Raw genomic sequence first — 18,645 nt, 5'->3', positions numbered from 1 at the left:
ATATCAGAAGCGTATAATCTAACTTTTATGAGAGAGTATTAACCTTACAATACTGGTGAATCACTTAAAACACGCACCTTCTGTGGTGTAATATATTTTTATATAAAAATAGCAGCGGTATATTAATCAGCTAGCTAGGCTAATACCCAAGGCACCACCTTAGGCCTAAGTCATCAAGCATTTTGAAACATTACTTAATATTGTATGGTATGGTATCTGTTACTAGGTACACCGGGCTATAAATTCTGACACACTATGTATAGGTATACTACAATTTTTACCGATCCTAGTTAAGCCCGATGTCTCATTCTATACCGAATAATCCAATCGAAAAGTTTAACGAATATTTATTAAAAGCATGATAATTCTAATTTTATCTCAAGCAGACAACCGGTACGTCCCAATAGATTCGAATGATATCTAAATAAGATACAGGAGGCTGGGCTCTGTCTCTGTCCGTTATCCTATTACAACAACCACTATGTTGGCAAAAGACACTCGCGGATTGTTGGGGGCAAAGAGAGACCAACCGTAGCGCAGACGATTAGGGAAAAGCAGTGACTACGCTATTCAAATGACGCGAAGATGTTGAATTTCTCAGAGAAATCCAGAAATGACTAACCATATAGAGCCGATTCTCTCATTAGCGACAGCGGAGAGATAAAGACATAGATAAGGGTCTCATTAAGATCGCTCGAAACCTCGTACCCGCTAGCTCTAATAAAGCCTCGCAAAGGGGGTAAAGTAGGCGGCCTTTTGTTCTTCGCTCGACCATTTGGTAATCGTTGGGAAAGATGGTGGAAAAGGCGCAGATGCTGAGTCGCTAGGTTATAGATAACAATGAGCGGCAACATCTCCCCCGAAATTGGCGATTTATCCCGGGCCACTATAAAAGAGGGGCCTATTTCATATTTCAATGTATTCTTCGGATTCTTTCGCTTAAGTACGTTTAGCGCGTCAGTGGTGTTATAGAGAAGAAGTACAATATTATTTTATTATTTTTGTAGCTCTGGATTTTGGCAATGGTGAAATTTGTGGTTCTCGCGGCACTCTGCGCCTTGGCCTTGTCGGCTTCCGCTGATTGTAAGTCTTCAATTAGAGGGGCAACTCGGCCTAATTAGTCGGCGAAGGATTATCGTTTTAATGGTTCATAACTCATCCCGGAATTCGACTCTAGATATTAAATATCGTAATAAGGTATTTAAAATGGTGGCTCGGTTTAATAAGGTTAAGGACCGGAGATGAGTTATGAACCGTCGAAACGGAGAGTATTGCGTCTTCCTTTACCGCGTCCGAAAGCTAATTGGTCGCGAAACGTTTCAGATGACTCGCTCCATTACGTCGACGACATTTTGGAAGAATCTTACTAGTAAGTATACTAGTAAATATATCAAAGAATGCGTGGAATTATATCGGCGTTTATAACTAAGTAACTCTTTCTTTTCCACTTACAAAGTGATCGTGTTCGCGCCACTTTGAACCGTTTTTTGAACGATGCCGAAGTTTTGATCGAGAATCGAGAAGACATCAAGGTTTTGGTGGCCGATAAGGTAAAAGTTAAGGCAGTAAAGCTGGGAATACATTTAACCAATAACGTTTCGTATAAAAATAAATACAGATCCAAGATCTCCGTAACAAGATTCAAAGCACCGTCGAATTGACAGGATCCAAAGTCGACAATGTTTTGTCCGGAGTTGGCCTCGGCATCAGTTCCCTTTACCAGGAAATCGTTGACAAACTGAAACGTGAGCAAACTATGATACTTAAAACGCACCCAATGGCGTAAACTTATTCCGCTATTTGTCGAACCATACAGAACGACCCGACTCTTCGCATTACACCGCCGCTTCTCAACTCAGGGATTTATTTAGCCAAATTAAGAAACAGGTATTGGTAACGGCCCACTTAGCCCAATTTTAACGAACTAATTTGGAAGTCAATTGACAGATCCTGACAGCCGAAGGAATCAGCCGCATCAAGGAATACGCCCGGGCTTTAACACCCACCCATCCCGTTAGTATTTCGATTTCGATTTTAGAATTTCCATTAAAGGGGAACGGTCAAGCTTTAACCAGTTAAATAGCCCTATAGCCCATTAAAAACTAAAATTTATGGCGAAAACCGCATAAAAAAATATTGAGTAGTTAATTTTTAATAAAATAAAGAAATTGCGGGAAATAAAAAAGCGCGCGTCCGCTGCGACACCTGGTGAGAAGTCAGTGAGACAGAAAAACCAGGTAAAAGCGCGCGCTGCTGAAGACGCGAAAAATTTGTTTTGCACGCGCGGCGCTTTCCAGTCATAAGAGACCTAAGCCTAAATTGCACGATTTTAAAAGTTAGGATAGTTCGCAAATCGCTCACACGGGGTTAGGGGCGCTGGCGGCAGCCCCTAAGATGGCGGCGAAAATTCAAACCCAAACACCTGGCGTTATTTTTCGTTTAAACTTTTTGGGCCAAAAGCTATTTTTTCAAGACAAAAAAAGGTTAATCTTTTGATACGGAAATAAGACCATATTTGGAAAAGCTTGGCCGTTCCCCTTTAAATTCGTCGTCTCATAAACCGCGTCATTTTCTAAGGTTGCCTTCTTGGCCAAAGCTTACCTCGAACAAGTGAGCGAGGCCGAACTTAGGGTCATCGTGGAAGAACTCTTGAGTGGAGTTCAATACGCCGTCGAGGCTTACGGTCTCGAGTACGCCGACTTGCGCGACCTGATGAGGCAAGCCAGAGACATTGTAGGTATACGGGAGGACATTTCAATTTACTAGAAACGAAATTCGTTTCTCTTACACGACACCTCTAAACAGGCTAGGACTGACGAAGGTATCGCGGTTATCAAAGAATACTTCGCGCGCAATCCAAGCACCAATCCAGTAAGTGTAGTAAAGATTATACGATGTACCACTTTTCGGAAGATTCTGATCAACATATTACTACATTTAGATTGTGGTCCGAGTGAAGACCTTTGTCGCGAATGCGGAAAACCAGCAGATTCGGGAAATAGTTGATGTTCTTTTAGGCGGATTGGATTATAGTACCGGTAATTGTTTGCAAATACATTAAAATAAGCTAAAAAGTCTTACGTGTTAAACGTAGAGGTCGGCGTTTGAATAAGAAATTATACGATTGTTTATATTTATCCATAACCGAGAATTATTCAGAAATATTCGAAAAAAATTATTAATTTTGCATGTTAAATCGTTGTTTAATCGTATAATTTATTCGTATAAAACAAATAATACTAATTTTAATGATTAATTGAAATTTTGGCGGTTAATTTATTTGTTCCGCCGACCTGTAGTTAAACGGAATACACATTGAGAAAAAATGCTTGTGTTTATTTCAGATTACGCGACCAGCCAGCTCGGGGAACTGTTCCTTCGCATTAAGGAAATCGTAAGAGCAAACCCGAATGTCAAAAATCTGCTTAAAAATCGTACGTAATCCGTTCTTTTGATATAGATATTATCGTCAAACAAAGCATTGGCCGTCATCCGCGAATACGCCCACCAGAAGCTAGTCTCAAACCACCCAGTAAGATACCAAATCAACAACACTTTAACCAAAATTCTGCGGAATAACGCCAATTTTATATAAAAAAATTAGATCGTGTTGTTGATCAAAAGATACCTTCAATACGCTAGCGATGACGACTTGAAAGAACTTTTCACTGAAATCTTTAAAGACCTCGGATTTTTCTACGGAAATTACGGTAAGCGATTTTAACAAAGCCAAGTTACAAGAATTATTCCCAGCGCCTATAACTTGTTTCTGGTTATTATTAGATGAATCTAGCGATTTGAGAGACTTATTTCAACAAGTGAAAGAAATCGTATGTTAAAATTTGACCTTGTTCGTACGAAATGAAGTCGGATTACTATTTTTAACTCTTAGGTTCAAACTAACGAAGGACTTTCGCTGGTTAAGGCATACGCCGAAAATTTGGAAACGCAGAATCCCGTAACTATATGCATAAATTATCTCTAAAATAAAATATCCGCTTCACGCTTAATACGTTTATTAAACAGATCGCGCTAAGAATCAAAGCTTTTATCACGAACGCCACCAAAGACGAATTGAAGGAAGCCCTCAACATTCTCATGGGTGGACTTGACTTTTAAATCAGCTTCAATGTAGATTTGTTAATGTTTCAATAAATTTTTTATATCTTGATTTTTTCCTACTTATCTTGTCCTGGGGGGAAAAAGTCCGCCTTGTTTAATCCCATTTTAAATAATTTTCTTTGGAATTCCTTCTGTTATAAAAGAGTTTCACAGTTTTGTTAGCGAAATTGCTCAAGTTTCCTTAAAGGAAAAGTCCAGGTTGGGTAAAACTTGGGTCTATTTGAAAGATCATGTTTAAATATACTCAAAAATATCAGTCGTAAAATTGTATCTTTTTTAATGACGAGAAATTAATTTTTAAACGAGCGAAATTTACCGCCAAGCGAGCTGCCATTTTCTTTCGCCTTCCCTCCACAGACCGCACGTGGAGCAAGCCCGCGCGGGGAACAGAGCGCTGTTAAAGGCTGTTATAGCGCGAACAGCGCGTGATTAAAGTCCTAAAACGTCACCCCGAAACAAAAAATGGCAGATCGCTTGGCGGTAAATTTGGCTCGTTTAAAAATTAATTTCTCGTCATTAAAAAAAGATACAATTTTACGACTGATATTTTTGAGTTTATTTAAACTTGATCTTTCAAATAGACCCAAGTTTTACCCAACCTGGACTTTTCCTTTAAGCTTTGCTTCCCAATAGTTTATATTCCCGATTGTTTCTCGGGACTCGCTCATGGGTTAACTGCCGGTTGAATAGAATGAAAGGAAGAGGGTAACTCGATCCTTCCAGAACTGTTAGGATAAGTGTCTTTCTCGATGATGGTCGTGTCGTTCGTGGCCCCATTTCCTCTCCTTTCCACGGATTCCGCTGGAAGTGAGACAAAGGTAAACGCCTCATTCAACAGACACCGGATGCTAGCGGGACTCGGAGAGGGAGACAGAAAGAGCTTCCGAATTTCAGGAATGCCGCTAATTTGAAAGAGGGATTACTAGTTGTGATGGCTGTTGATTGCTTTTTTTATATAAAAAACAATTACTTTATCTGTATAAATCACCTTTTAGTATAAACCTATTTTGATTTTAGAAAACGAGAGCCACCGTTGGTCTAAAGATAACAATGAACACGATCAAAGAGGTAAAAGGTCCAACAACGTTTGGTGAAACTAAAATATATTTATTTATTAAATTAACCCGATACTTATTGATTTAATATAAGTATGGCATTAAAAAAAACTGAGGTGATGTTCTAATTAACGAAAATATAGAAGAGGAATAGAAACTGTACCTTAAAACCGGGGTCGGTCAATAAAAGAATTGATCTAGGACTGTCGTACACCTATGCTTATAAACACTTTCGTTTCTATTAAAGAACGGGTCTCTAGGTCAGAAGGAGTTGAAATAAGAGATAAACCGAAATAGAATTTTCCATTTGACTGCTCTCGAGCGCTCAAGATCGCCCCGATTGATTTGCGTACTCGGATCTGCTTAGGAGGCCGACATTCGGGGGTCACGTGCTAGAACTGGTTAAACGCTTCGTTACAAAAACGTCAATCATAAATCAAGTCTACGGCAGCGGTTCCCAAAAGGTATTCGTGATTCTTAGAAAACTACCTGTACAACAAAATTACTTGATCATCATAAATAAATGAATTTTTTATTAATATTCTTACCTATTTTCGTTCAATCATAGAGATGAGTATTAAAATTTTATAAACTAAATTTCACGCTAAACCTTGGCACTGAAGCAATAGGTGGTTTTTTTTTCGCCTGTTCGAGGACAAAAAGTGTAAACTTTTTACCCTAAAACGTTTTATTCGCCTGTTCTCGGGGTAAGATTTACCCTGTCCCGAATTTTGTTCGCTTGTTCCAGATCTCTAAGGTTACACTTTTTACTCCTCCTCGAAAGGAGGTGTAGAGGGAGTAATCTAGCTTATATAGAAAATTCGTCTGCTTAAATTTCGTTTCACGAAAACATGACGGGTTTTGAACATCTTCACATGTGGCAAGCTTTTACTAACGAAAATCCAATTGTTAAATACTATTTAATGACTTTAAAAATTGCTTGATGACTTAGGCCTAAGGTGGTGTCTTTGGTATTAGCCTAGCTAATAGACCCATAACCAAAGAGGGGCCGCAGACGAGGCTTAAGTGAGACATTTGGACGGAACATCCTGTTTGTGACGTTTTGAACCACGTGACCGCCATTGAAATATACAGGCGGAAGTAAGGAAACGGATGATCCGTCCAAATGCAGAGTTGCCAGGTAAAAAATTTTAATTTTCGGCCTCCCAACTTTCATCATGGGTCTATTATTATTATTATTATTATTAAATAAATAAGAAAATGAGTCATATATTGATGACCTCACCACCGGTCGCCATCTTAAAAACAAACAAATGAATAACCTTTAACCTTTAACTACTCCCTTCTTACTCCAACTCATTTTTTTCGTCAAGATAGAATTGTAGTAAAATGACGTCATAGAGCTACACTTTTTAACCTGCTCAAAATACCGAGAACAGGCGAAAAAAAAAACTTTTTATAGTCCAGTTTAGAAACGATTCCCTTCAATACAATTTTTGAGCGGCTGCCCTTGACCAACGTCATAATCAGACTTCGAAATAGCGGGAGTCCTGGGGCCAATGGCTCTTAAAAAAAATCAGGGGCCCTTAAAATAAATCATTCGAACTGGGGTTGCGGGCAACCTGGGGCCCCAAATTAAATAAAAATATTTATTAAAAAATTTTACGCAAATTTCGGAAAAATATTTTTACGTCGTTGCTGAAACGCTGTGTTCCTACCCTAGTCGAGAGCAAACTTTAGCGTTGAAGTTAACGTTTTAAAGTCAATAAATGTTTACGTAAGTAACGTAACCAATTCTTAATCTTGTATTTTATCTCCCTATTTTAAAAAAAATTCCCCTATTTCACAACCCCTGGGCCACTGGCCCTCAATAAAAATTGAACTTAAAGGGGTCGGTAGCCCGAAGGGCCCCCGTTAAAAATATCACTATTTCCAAGTCTGGTCATAAAAACTAAGCCCCTCCCATCCTAGCGACTGTGGTTAGACTACGTAATACAGATCAATATTTTAAACACCAATAAAATAGAAATTTCTTATCTAAGCCCCGAGCTCTAGCAGTGGAATACCGAGGGGCTGTGGCACCCGGTTAAAAAAATTATACGTCGCAACCTAGCTGTGTATGTCATTAATAAAATAAATTAGGAATAAATATCCATTTCTTCCTTACATATGAAATCGTTGGTTCTATTCTACTGATAATTATTCAATAATAATAATTATTTACTGATTAAATTCCCAGCGAAATCCAGATGAGTTGGTCCTTCGACAGTGTTCTGTCATTTAGAACGTTAAAAACATTTCTACGCGCGCATTAATTCGAAATGTCAAACGCATTTAAAGGACCTTTAGGAACATTTTAATATAAACGACGTATATAGGTGAAACAATTTCGGGCCTTTTGGCGCCCCTCCACAAGACCTCAAGATCGGCGCCCGGTTCAACATGCCCCTTCTGTTCCCCTATCTACACGCCTCTGATAGACAGGTAACGCATCCCCTCGAAAATGTGTAGAGGAAACTTGTAGGAGGCTAGGAGCGTATATTGTACGGAATTAAACTACGTCTACACTCCGCTACAAGTTTTCAAGGGGTATATTCTAGGGTTGTGCGAGTACTCGGTCAGCATCGAGTACCCGACGATTTTTGAGGTCAGATACTCGATCTCGAATTCGAATAAGAAAATTTTAAATACTCGAGTATCAGAAATTTGCCTTAATCGGATACTCGGGTACTCGAATAAGCCACCGGTAAAACTCACCGAATTGTTTTTCCCGCCGACAATATTCGGGTAATCGACCACTGGTCGGGTACTCGACAATAATCTCTTTGTCATAGCCAGTCACCCCGGTAGAAAAACGGGGGAAATAAATCCAAACGAACATATCCCTTTTCAATGACCTTGAGTGATTGGCTGGCTGGATTCGTATATAAGTTTTTTAGTTTTGTGAGAGCTCAGAATTATCTATGCCGTGAGTGCCTGGGTATTGTTCTTTAGTTTAGCGTTTTTTTTAATCTTTTTTAACTTGTTAGTTGTTACCTAACATCCATTTAAGTAGTAACTAGTAGGCTATTTAAAAAATTTCTTAATTACGTGACTACCCGAATAGAACTCGTTGATTAATCAAGTACCCGAACGGATTTTTCTGACTACTTGACTACTCGAACAAGGAAAATTTTGAAATAATCGAATACTCGAAAACCCGACTCGACTACCACTACCCGGTGAAAAATATATTAATAATCGAAACCCGACAATACATTCTTGATTTGGACTAAAAACAGGGCCGTGCAGAGACTTTTTGAAACCCGGCCCCTAAAAAGACATGCTTCAGGGCCCTTTTTTCGAAGCGCTCCGGGAATTTGGCCCCCTCTGCACGGCCCTGACTAAAAATTATCCTTTCGGCCAAAGAGAGAACCTCAGTTAGCAGCTGAAGAGTAAGCAACAAATTCGCCAATTTAAAGCGTATCAAAAAACTTATTAAGCTTCGTGACTCCCTGGTGACTCTACGTAAATTGAAACGGCTAATTCCCCGGTTACGATCATTCCATACTTCACCGCAGTGCGACACTGTTTGCGAGGTGAAAGAAAAAGTCACCGTGAGATGGCGATACCTCTAAAGAAAATATTATTAGTTAGAAAATAAGAGAAATTTCGCCGATAGGCTAAGAGATGGCGATACCTCTCGATAATAAATTTATTTTGTGGGAGGTGGCGGGAGAAAGTCAATGGCGGAGAGGAATCAATGATTTTCTAATGAAACGACTGATATATAAAACAAAGTAAACCTTAAATTTTATTATTGAATATACAGAAAAACTTATAAATTTTATTATTGAATTTACAGAACTTCCCCCACCCTTTATATTGCAGGTTTACCGCGTCAGGAGCAATAAGAGTTTGGCTTGTTTCTTAATGTTGATTAATTTTATCTACCAATCTTAATAAAATAACTACAATAATGTGGAGACCAAGATTTAGAAGATCCAGGCTGGCAGTGGTGTTAATTTGCGTCACCACACTTGGTCTTTTATATGCCATTTTACCCTCTAAGCCACCCATTAGCGAAGACTGTACTATTAGTTCTAAAGACCTTACTAAACAAACTATACTAGCTGCGAAACTCAAAGAAGCTTTGCAGTTTCTCAATCTAGATCACTTTCTCTGTTACAATTCGTTATGGGGTGCCTTAAAGTCCAATGGACCTCTACCCTGGAGTAAAACAATCGAGCTATGTTTACTGAATGAAGAAGTATCTAAAGTCGAAGAAGGTTTTCTTATAAGAACTTTCAAACGCTACGGTGTAATGCTATCATACCATTCAGGAATTGGAATCTACACTGCGCACATTGAAGGAGATGAAAATACAATTTCGGAACTAATATTGTTTGAGAAAGATACAATAACAGGAAAATACCGCCGTATTGGCTGGAAACACAGAATTTTACCCCCGGAAAGTTGTGACTCTCTACATTGCTTCCCTCCAAATTTAGTCGAACCCCCACTGCCAAAGATTAAGTTTCTAGAGCAAAAATTCTCAGTTCCTAAGGAAGAAATTGAAATACAGAAGTATTTATTTCCCTATTCGTGGTGGAAAGATATAAGACCTGAGAAGTGCAGAATTGACAATCCCAATTAATAATTACAAAAAAACCTTGCAATATTTGGATAGAATGTAATAAATTTTCACTACCTAATTTATTATTAATGCAATTTTTGCAATTGTAATTTAGAAACCATTTTGTAAATGTGATATTGTTGATTGTTCAAAATAAAAGTATTAATATGAGATTTGTATTTCATTTTTAAGTTTACGCTAAATTTACAAGCATCAATACTGCGGGTGAACCTCATTCAATAAATCAACTCAAAATCATATCTTCCAAAGTTTTCATTTATTTTTTAATTATACATTTTCCAAAACTGGCGGTTCATAGCCCTCTGGTCGATCTACTTTAACCCCTTCTTCCCCTGGAGCCGCTGCAACTGCGGTGCCCTTGCTGGATCCTTCTCCATGCAACTCCAAAAGCTTCATCAAATCAAACTTAGGCTTTTTAAGAACCTTGACTTTCCTAATCATAACATCATGGAGTGGATAGATTCCTTGGCAAGCTTTTTCAATATCTTTGCAGATGCTGTCGGGAATCAGCTTTTGAACCACGTTGTTTAGATCGCTGCTGGATACTTCCTTTACCATATGCTCAACCATCTTCCTACGAATAGATCGAACTTGAGTATGTTGAGCGTAGCATGTTTTCTTAGCTTGGTTATTGAATTTCTTGGTAAATCCAATGCAGAACATCCTTAGAAGGTAGCCATCAGTTGTTTTAACATCAACGTTAGCTTCAATCAGGGTCTGCCATTTCTTAACCATGGATCTTAATTTGTCGGTAGTTAGATCCATTCCGTGGAAGTTGGTTAAAACATTTCGTCCTTGGATATCTTCAGCAATTAGCCTAAATTTGCGGCAGGCAACTTCATCATTTTGTAAATCGGCTAAGGAAATTTCGAAAACGCGGCCTTTCAATCCTTCAGAAGCAATCTTGGTTCCCTGCGTCCTGTTGACCAAGGTTTTTCCTACGTTCCTGACAGTGAATTGGCAAGGCGCTTTAACATCGTACCAATCCTTACGGGTGAAAGGATCAACAATCTTCTTCTTAACTCCTTTCTTTCCACTTTTGGACAATCCCTTATTTTTACCAACAGCCATATCTATGAGATAAATTTTGTACTTTTACTATACTGTAAAAAAAGTTCATTTGCCCACGCAAGCTTAAATCTGGGCCTTGTCATGCTCCAAGGGATTGTTATATTATTAATAAAGGGGAAACAGAGTATTTCTAACATAGAAAAGGCCGCTAAATAATAAAAGCACATTTAGAAGTTCAAACTACAATTAATTATCAAAAATAAACTTACTTCTTCTTAACTCCAATTAACTTTAAGCGGGGGAAAAGATCAGCCTGTTGTACACGTGGTGCGGTCTTGAAAAGGAAAATGGCTGACTTATTTGTGCCGCTTTATTTCCTCGCTAGTTTATGCTTCAATTCACCGATAGATGGTCCTACCTCCGAAAGCGCCGGATATCCAAGGCGGGAAATTCGGATGTACGAAAAGCTGTACAGCGACATGTTCTTGAAATCGGTTAAACGATATTCAAATTAAAAGTAATCGCGATTTGAGTAAAAATTTTAATTTTCTTGAACCGAAAAAGAAAGTACAAGAAAATAAAGCAATATATATGAACAAGTTATTAATTTTCCTACCTTTATTTAATTTAATATTAAAAATTAGCATAAGTATAAAAAGAGATACGTTAAATCGCGAATAGACAGGAAACTATAAAATATCTAAAGAAACGGACATAGAGCGACGGATAGGTTAAATACACAGCCATAATCGGTACCTTAGTTCCAAAACCAATTAAATCGACTTACGTTAATTTGCTTTAGTTACGTTTATCAACAGAGCATTTCAAACCTCATTTTATACTATAAATGTTCAAAACAAGTGCCAATGTAGTTTCAAAATTATAATTTTTTTAGCATTTAGTATTACGTAAAAAATATTTTTTTTTATAAAACTTAATGTTTTGAGATACCTGATTTTCGAAGTAAGGTCGCGTAATGTTTGTTGAATAAACTATTTTTTTCTCCCGATGTCGCACGTGCGCTTGATCCCGTTCGTCGTTGGGAAGCAAAAGTTCTTCCTACACATCCTGTACTTAGAACGGGTACACCTATGTTTCCCATGATCATATTTAAAAAGTTGTAAGGGAAATAAACGCGCTCCCATAGTGTTATCTAGCGATGAAAACGGAGGTGGCCCTGAGTTTGGGTTGGGTCCCCATTTTGGTCGTTCTCAGGCGGAGCTAGTAGTCAGCGTGAGGAAGTCGACGGCTATTGTAATCACTTCCGGAGGAGCCAGCATCCCATTCAAAAAGAGGGCTTCCGATCCCTTTTTCACGAACCCGAAAAAATATCCCCCGCTACTCCGCTACACGTGAGAGAGTGCATCTCGCCATTTTTGGCTGTTTTACGTTCATTCGAAACTGGAAACGACGCCGTTTCGCACGGTGCACGAGTTTCCTGTGATTGATACGCGATTAAAATAAAATTCCAAAACCTAATTGAAACGCGCGAGTTAAATGTGTCCAATTTACCAATACTTGACCATTAAACGTCACATATTGGTGGGGTGGCGGAGTGGTTAGCACTTTCGCCTCGTTTGTGCCAGTCATGTGCCAGCTTGTGGCACTGGGTGAAAACTCGGAACCACCCTTCCGCGTGGAGTTTGAAAGTTTAAGGGGGTTTCCCCTTCCATAAAAACTTGTTGAGGTTAGGGGTAATAGTTAGTGTAGGGAGCTGTTGGCTCGCGTGGCATGAAGGGCTTTCCACCACCCTCCTACGCATTGTAACCCGGGTACCTGAATTAGAAGTCGCTTGATGACTTAAGCCTTCGGTATTAGCCTAGCTGATTATTATTATATTATCTATCATTTAAAGGGAGTACGAACTAAATCGAAAAATGGCTTGTTTTTAACGTAACTAGCGCCAATCACTTCAAACTTTTGTTAAACCTGGTGGCAGAAAATGTAAAATTCGTTGATCCACGATAAATCTGGAAGTGCATACTTCTTTTAAAGGGCTACACTGGCTTTCGGAAAATGTGGATGAAAATCGAGTAGCTCCTCCCCTTTCGTATCACGTGATTGGAAGATTCGACTAATATGGGATTTTTCCAGCCTTATATATTGAGCTCATAGTAAAATTCCGCCCCTTTAATTTAAAAAAACACACACACTTATTGAGAGAATACGATTGTTTATCTTCTATTTAGAAACTCAAGTTATTTCCTCTTGAAAAATAGAATCAATATTGGGAATTCCTTCCAGAGCTAAGCAAATCTTATCGACATTTCATCGGGACCATCAATCGTTGGAAAGCAGACTAAATAATCTAAGCAATAAGGTGGCTTTTTCTTTCCGAAGATTTTTCTGTTTTTCACGGCGGAAAAAAAATGAAACGAAGCGCGACAAATTCAAAGATCCCTACCAATCGAGTCGCCAAATAAATCGTCTGCTAGCGAGCGTCTACCAATCCCTGACGGGGAAATCAGTGACGCGTTTCTCCCTCTCTACGTATACGCGGTGCACGGTCAAAAACATTTCTGGCGTTTTCATAACCCGGTCCTCGTTCCCTCACTCTTCTCTCCCCTTCCGAATTCGCGCCCTCCTCCGGGAGCAGAAGAGAGACACTTGGAGGGATCTGAATAGAAGTTGCGCCAGTGCCTGCGTTCAGATGCGAGGGATAGCTCAATATGGATGGACCTAGAACGTGACAATGTCGCGCCGAAAAACCTTTTTCGTTGACTTTTTCGTTTTGTTGTTGGCGGTGTGCGCGGTAGCTAGGATTTGCGCTCGCGATGTCCTGCAAAGGTGCCATCAAGAGTGCCAAACGCAAATGGTAAGTGCCCAACTATATTAACATTGTTACTAATTATTATCCAGAACCGATATAAGTTAAACAAGAACGCGTATTGAGGAGTAAACAGTTTTTGGCAAGCCTTGATGACAACGTTGTTCAAAGCGAGAAGATCCTATTTAGCAAAGCGTAAATAGTAAACATAAAGTAGAAGTCTTTTATAATGGTCCTAAAACATTAAGGAAAATTCCGTAACCTGCTTTATTATACTAAAAGCTACCGTTCCATACACTGACGTTTCGTCCAAATATTTAATAGAAGATAATATCTACTCCCGCTTCAATTTTAAACGACTAAATCCGCCTGGAAATATGTTAATTTGGCGTTGACGTTCGCGTCTGATTAATTTTCATCGATTGAAAAAGTGTTCATTATCCAGTAGAATTGGCAACGTTTAACTTTAAAGAGATCGTCCGTTTAAAATTACCATAATTAACAAAATGGTAGACTTACCCGATTTCAAACTAAATTTATTTCTTTAAAATCCTTTTAATAAAAGATTTATTTTTGAAAGTCAAATAGAATAGTTTTTAGGTTAAAGATAAAATGAATGTATAGTAATTAATATCAAATAAAATTTAATTTCAAAATTACCTCTAAAACCCCGAGCTCTGTTTGGAAAATAAACAAGAATATCTTCCACTTTATATAATTACTTTAACAAAAATGTAAATGATTTTTAATTGCCATTAATTTATTCCGATACATCGTGCGTAATGTAAGCCGTAAAATTCGAGTATTATTATCATAAGCCTCGGATAATAACGTTAGGAATGTTCAACGGTTTAAATTACCACAACAATTAAGTTAATTACGGAGTAATCTCATCCTTGGGACATCGGATTGTGACGGGAGGGGGAGGCTTAGAAGGGAGACAAAAAAAAATTGTCATTTAGTGTAGAATAATTCGGAACAGAGCGAGTTTAGGTTATCGTAACTCTTGTAGATTCGGAGCGGCCTCAAAGCTTCCGATAACAGGTTGCGGAACGGAAGGCATCCCAGAAGAAGACAGTAGGAGAGAGAGAAAAAAATGAGAAGGGAGTCAACTTGGCGGTAGCGAAATTTCGGGCTTTACGCGAGAAGCCCCGAAGCGATGGAAGTAAACTAAAGAAGAAGACTGTCTGATGAACCCCGACTCGACGGTCGTTTTATACGAACCCGTATTACGAATGATGAAGGGAGAGAGACCTCTCAAATTACGTCGTTGCCAAACTGTCGGCTCGAGCAAGAACGTTGTCTCGATCGCGTCAAATAATGGGCGTCAAGAAGAATATCCGAGGCGGATGGTGCCACTGTCAAGAGTGCACGCGCCGACCTCGCGCGTAAGCCCTTCCTTCTCTCCGTGGCGCGCTTATCGAAATAAAAACGCGTCTAGCAAATATTTGACTGACGTTAACAGGTGATGGAAGCTAGTTGGATTCGTGACTAATTTGTGTCGGAAACTGGTGCACCACTTTTTTAAGAATCATTTCGGCACCGAAACGTTTCGGTTGATGGATTTAGAAATCCGATAAAGCGTTTATCTTTACGATAAGAAATCTCCAAAATCTCCGGCGTAACAGATGTCCGAAAGGACATTGATGAAACGAAAACGGGTGAAATTACGAGGACGAGAGGGGATTTCTTGGCACACAGAAAACGACCGGAAAACCTTTACGAGTGAATCAAAAGGCCACGTGTCGGACGAGAGATTGACAATGAAAAGGGGCAGCGCCTTCTTCGGTCATTATGGCATCATGAGCGGCGTATCTCCCGTTTCGGACACGGACCCGTTACGATCAAGGACTCGGAACCTATTCAAAGGAGAAAGAGCGACCATCCCACCAAAAAAATTCGTCCCTTTAAGTTTCGTCTTTATACAACCTAAAGGAAAATATGTAATTTACAATTTCATTCTTAAGTGACGTAACGAGGCAAGTTCCCCAATCTCGGTTTTCTCGCGCTTCTGTAAAGCGTTAAAAAGGGTTCCACGAACATCTCACCGCATCTGGTGACGGTTACCAGTTTCGCTCTAACATATTCTAAAGAATCTGTATTCCCCAAAAATCAAACTAAAAGTTTAGCGATTGGAATATCACTTTCCCTTCGAAATAATGTCCGAACTTCCTGGTGTTGTCAGAAAGATTAGTTTCTGTTTAATATTTCATCGAGCACCCAATGGGCATTTCGTAGTACCCGAAATAAATTCTCGCCGTCTAGCGCGGTAAAAAAAAGGGGGCGCTTCGGGCGTATAAGACCATATTTAGTCGAATCACAAAGGGTTATTGACACGCGTGTCGCATTCAAATAGATGACCCGTTTAGGTGGTTCCATTGTCCTAAGACGTGGCCGTAGTGTTGACCACGGACAACAAACGTAATATGGCAAAAAAAAGTTATCGTAAAATGAAGACTTCCTAATCATTCGTAGAAACCATTGTTTCGTGCCCCCGGAAAGTAATTAGGAGGAGAGGGAGGAGTTCCTCGAGCCAGTTCCGGAGGACCCCTAATTCGCTCGTCTCGTCTCTAGCGCTTATGGTTATTAAGTGTAATATTGTATAATGTCAGGTGGATGCGCCCATGAAGAGGAAAAACAAAGATATACGGTTGCGGGGGCCGCGCCGAAACCATTTCTTTTTCAATGTCGCAGACGCCAGGAGATAATTACGCGGCAAAAATACAAAAGGTCTTAACCCGGCGCTTTTTCCCAAAATTCGTGGACCGTGAAAGGAGTCGGAATTACGGATTTTTTTTGACAATTATACGACCTCGAATCGAGCAACCCGAATTGCCTTCAGACTTTCTCACGATATCACAAATTTCGAAATGAAAATATTTGGCACCAGAAATAGGCCAAAGAAATTTAGAAATATAGGTCAAAATAAAACCTACTGGTGTATAATTACGATTTATAATTTGCATATTTAAACGTTGAATTTATGAAATGTAATAGGCCTTTCCATAAGACTGCCCAACTTGTTCTTGAAATTATGCAGTTAAACCTATGGAAGAATTCATTAGCTGTCTTTAGTGGGAGAGCTGGAGAGCCATTGTAGAAGTTAGAAAAAAACAGTAAACAAGAGGACCACGTTAATTTATAGAAAGGCCTATTAATAAGATAACTCGAATTTAGCAAACAATTTTAATGATTTACTACGTAAAGTAACCTTCACAGTGAAAACGTTTCTATAGGAATTCAGTGGCTTAGCGAGGATTTTTGGCGTCCGGGGCAAAACACCTAAATTCCCCCCCCCCCCCCCCCCACGTTGCCTCTGGAAAACCACATTATTTTCTTTTATTTAAAAAAAAAATACTTTTCAAGCTTCAAGAAAATTTAGTTTAATATATAATCCAACAAATCCATTTTACATGTAATACTTTGGGCGCCCAGGGCCAATGCCCCCCCACTACCAACCTCGCTACGCCTCTGTAGGAATTACACTACAGTAAAAAAAGTTTATATAGAAATTACATTACCTTTACATATTTGGGGTCGGTCGTTTTAGGGGTCAATGGAAATAATATAACGGAATTTGATAGGTAATGGCAACAGCCTAGAAATTATTATGGTCCCAATTGATTGCTTTTATAGTATAGTCCGAATATATGTGGGTTACTATTTGCATTCAATTCTAGAGTCTAAATTGGCCCAGAGTGAGGGAGGGTAGACACTGTTATACCGAAAACACAAAACAACCAAAGCGTTTCGCCCTGTATTCACGAAAAAGCCTCAAAAAATGCCATTGCGCGTGTCGTGCCACGAAATATCCGAGCAAACGCCAAATTCGTGAACAATTCGAGGGTGTTTTTTTACCTGGCCTGTTCGAAGTGAAGAATTAGTGGGCGCTAAAGTCGTAACGCGGAAGGAAGGTCAAGTCTGCGGCGATAAAGTTTCGACTGAAATGTCCGGTTAGCGAAACGGTCGCGACTTCGACTATATACCTTTTTGAAGGACTTCCTGAGCCGGTGGTGGCGCTAGCCCTCCCCGAAATTGGAACTTCCCTGGCATTCATCCGACGAACAACGACTCTCCGGTTCCCAGGCACCGGACCGTGGCCATCTGCCGCCAGCGCGAGCAAACGGGCCGACCCTCGCGAAGGTGCCTTTCTCCAATCAAGACCCCGATCAAACTCGACAAAGAAAACTACGCGTAAGAAAACCAAAACTAGGGAAAATATAAATTCGGTTAATTTGCTTCATTGTTCGTTGGAAATTGGTCACAATTTAATCGAGAAAAGGCGTTTAAAATGTCGAAAGTGGCGAGTAATTTGGAAAAAATTATATTGTTTGAAATGTTTAAAACACTTTGAAAAATAACTTGATAAAATTAAGACTTTCTCCTTACAGTTAGGCGCCACCCCCGCCGGGGTTAAAGGGGGGTTGATTTAGACACAAGAGAAATATTTAATCGCGGATAAAGAAGGTCACTGAAAGCTTTTAAAGTGTGTGTCAGTAGGTCCTGAGAAAGAAACGCGAAAAAAGTACATTCCATTTTACAAAGTGTAAAACATCTCAGCACTTCACTCCCCCGACCGTATTCTACCCATTTTAGACGATTATGAAAGCGTATTCATATTTTTATAGTCATCGGTCGATAGGTCGCGATGTAAAACGCGGCTGCGTAACGCAAACCGTACCCGTTCTCCCGGGTTAGACTTCGGTATTTATTAGCCACTGACTAAACTATAAAATCATGATAATGATAAAGTGAGAGGAGAAAAAAAATCATTTTATTTGAAGCGTTCCCTCCCCGACTGAACGCTTCGATGCGATTCCGCGACGCTCGGGAAATTCTGCCTGCAACGAATAAAAGTCGCCGAAAACTGGCAATTTATTTCGACGTTTTCTACCATAAAAATACTAGCGCAAAGAAAAAACTTCAGTTTTTTCTATATGGCAAATAGCGTTAAGTACGAAACCGTGATTTCTGAGGAGCGAATACACCTGCTGAATTGGCGTGCCGGTTTAACCCTTAAATTTTAGAAAAATAAGTTTTATTACGAAACGCGAATATTAAATAAGCTGTTTTGGAACTTGTTTATCTTAACA

The 18,645-nt window shown here is 39.4% G+C and overlaps 4 protein-coding genes across 5 annotated transcripts in view; 3 read left to right on the top strand and 1 right to left on the bottom strand.

Moving 5' to 3' along the window:
- Positions 1-1,007: 1,007 nt before the first annotated feature.
- Positions 1,008-4,171, top strand: LOC149932876 (uncharacterized). Its single transcript, XM_090156450.1, has 15 exons — positions 1,008-1,083; positions 1,324-1,369; positions 1,457-1,550; positions 1,619-1,745; positions 1,817-1,887; positions 1,948-2,013; positions 2,578-2,733; positions 2,806-2,871; positions 2,942-3,038; positions 3,345-3,394; positions 3,461-3,532; positions 3,605-3,710; positions 3,784-3,830; positions 3,893-3,958; positions 4,027-4,171. Exons 1-15 carry the CDS (start codon positions 1,023-1,025, stop codon positions 4,117-4,119), a joined length of 1,218 nt encoding a protein of 405 aa, XP_090012576.1. The 5' UTR covers positions 1,008-1,022; the 3' UTR covers positions 4,120-4,171.
- Positions 4,172-8,834: 4,663 nt separating this feature from the next.
- On the top strand, positions 8,835-9,881 carry LOC149932875 (uncharacterized). 2 transcript variants are annotated; one of them, XM_090155942.1, is made up of 2 exons: positions 8,835-8,917; positions 8,983-9,881. In XM_090155942.1, exon 2 carries the CDS (start codon positions 9,097-9,099, stop codon positions 9,772-9,774), a length of 678 nt encoding a protein of 225 aa, XP_090012068.1. In that variant the 5' UTR covers positions 8,835-8,917; positions 8,983-9,096; the 3' UTR covers positions 9,775-9,881. The 2 variants fall into 2 exon arrangements, with proteins under 2 accessions (XP_090012068.1, XP_090012069.1); XM_090155943.1 differs by having other exon boundaries at positions 8,847-8,917; positions 9,009-9,881.
- A 127-nt stretch (positions 9,882-10,008) lies between these two features.
- Positions 10,009-11,181, bottom strand: RpS3A (ribosomal protein S3A). Its single transcript, XM_090156295.1, has 2 exons — positions 11,055-11,181; positions 10,009-10,847 (listed from the first exon to the last, which is right to left on the bottom strand). The coding sequence occupies exon 2, from the start codon at positions 10,843-10,845 to the stop codon at positions 10,042-10,044; it is 804 nt and encodes a 267-aa protein (XP_090012421.1). The 5' UTR covers positions 10,846-10,847; positions 11,055-11,181; the 3' UTR covers positions 10,009-10,041.
- A 2,181-nt stretch (positions 11,182-13,362) lies between these two features.
- Positions 13,363-18,645, top strand: part of sev (receptor protein-tyrosine kinase sevenless) — a 37,688-nt gene continuing 32,405 nt past the window's right edge. Inside the window, exon 1 of the mRNA XM_090157513.1 lies at positions 13,363-13,600. Coding sequence (XP_090013639.1) covers positions 13,478-13,600 — 123 coding nt within the window. The 5' untranslated portion in view covers positions 13,363-13,477. The remainder of the gene's footprint in view (positions 13,601-18,645) is intronic.

Source organism: Leiobunum rupestre, chromosome 8 (assembly GCF_980474605.1).
Source record: "Leiobunum rupestre chromosome 8, qqLeiRupe1.1.hap1, whole genome shotgun sequence".
NCBI lineage: Eukaryota > Metazoa > Arthropoda > Arachnida > Opiliones > Sclerosomatidae > Leiobunum > Leiobunum rupestre.
The sequence above is the reverse complement of the archived record's forward strand: the minus strand, read 5'-3'. Positions and strand labels throughout refer to the sequence as shown.

Coding starts and splice junctions, on each gene's coding strand:
- LOC149932876 (XM_090156450.1), top strand. CDS start 1,023: ATGGTGAAATTTGTGGTTCTCGCGGCACTCTGCGCCTTGGCCTTGTCG. Junction 1,370..1,456: donor ATTTTGGAAGAATCTTACTA/GTAAGTATACTA, acceptor CCACTTACAAAG/TGATCGTGTTCGCGCCACTT. Junction 2,014..2,577: donor CTTTAACACCCACCCATCCC/GTTAGTATTTCG, acceptor TCATTTTCTAAG/GTTGCCTTCTTGGCCAAAGC.
- LOC149932875 (XM_090155942.1), top strand. CDS start 9,097: ATGTGGAGACCAAGATTTAGAAGATCCAGGCTGGCAGTGGTGTTAATT.
- RpS3A (XM_090156295.1), bottom strand. CDS start 10,845: ATGGCTGTTGGTAAAAATAAGGGATTGTCCAAAAGTGGAAAGAAAGGA.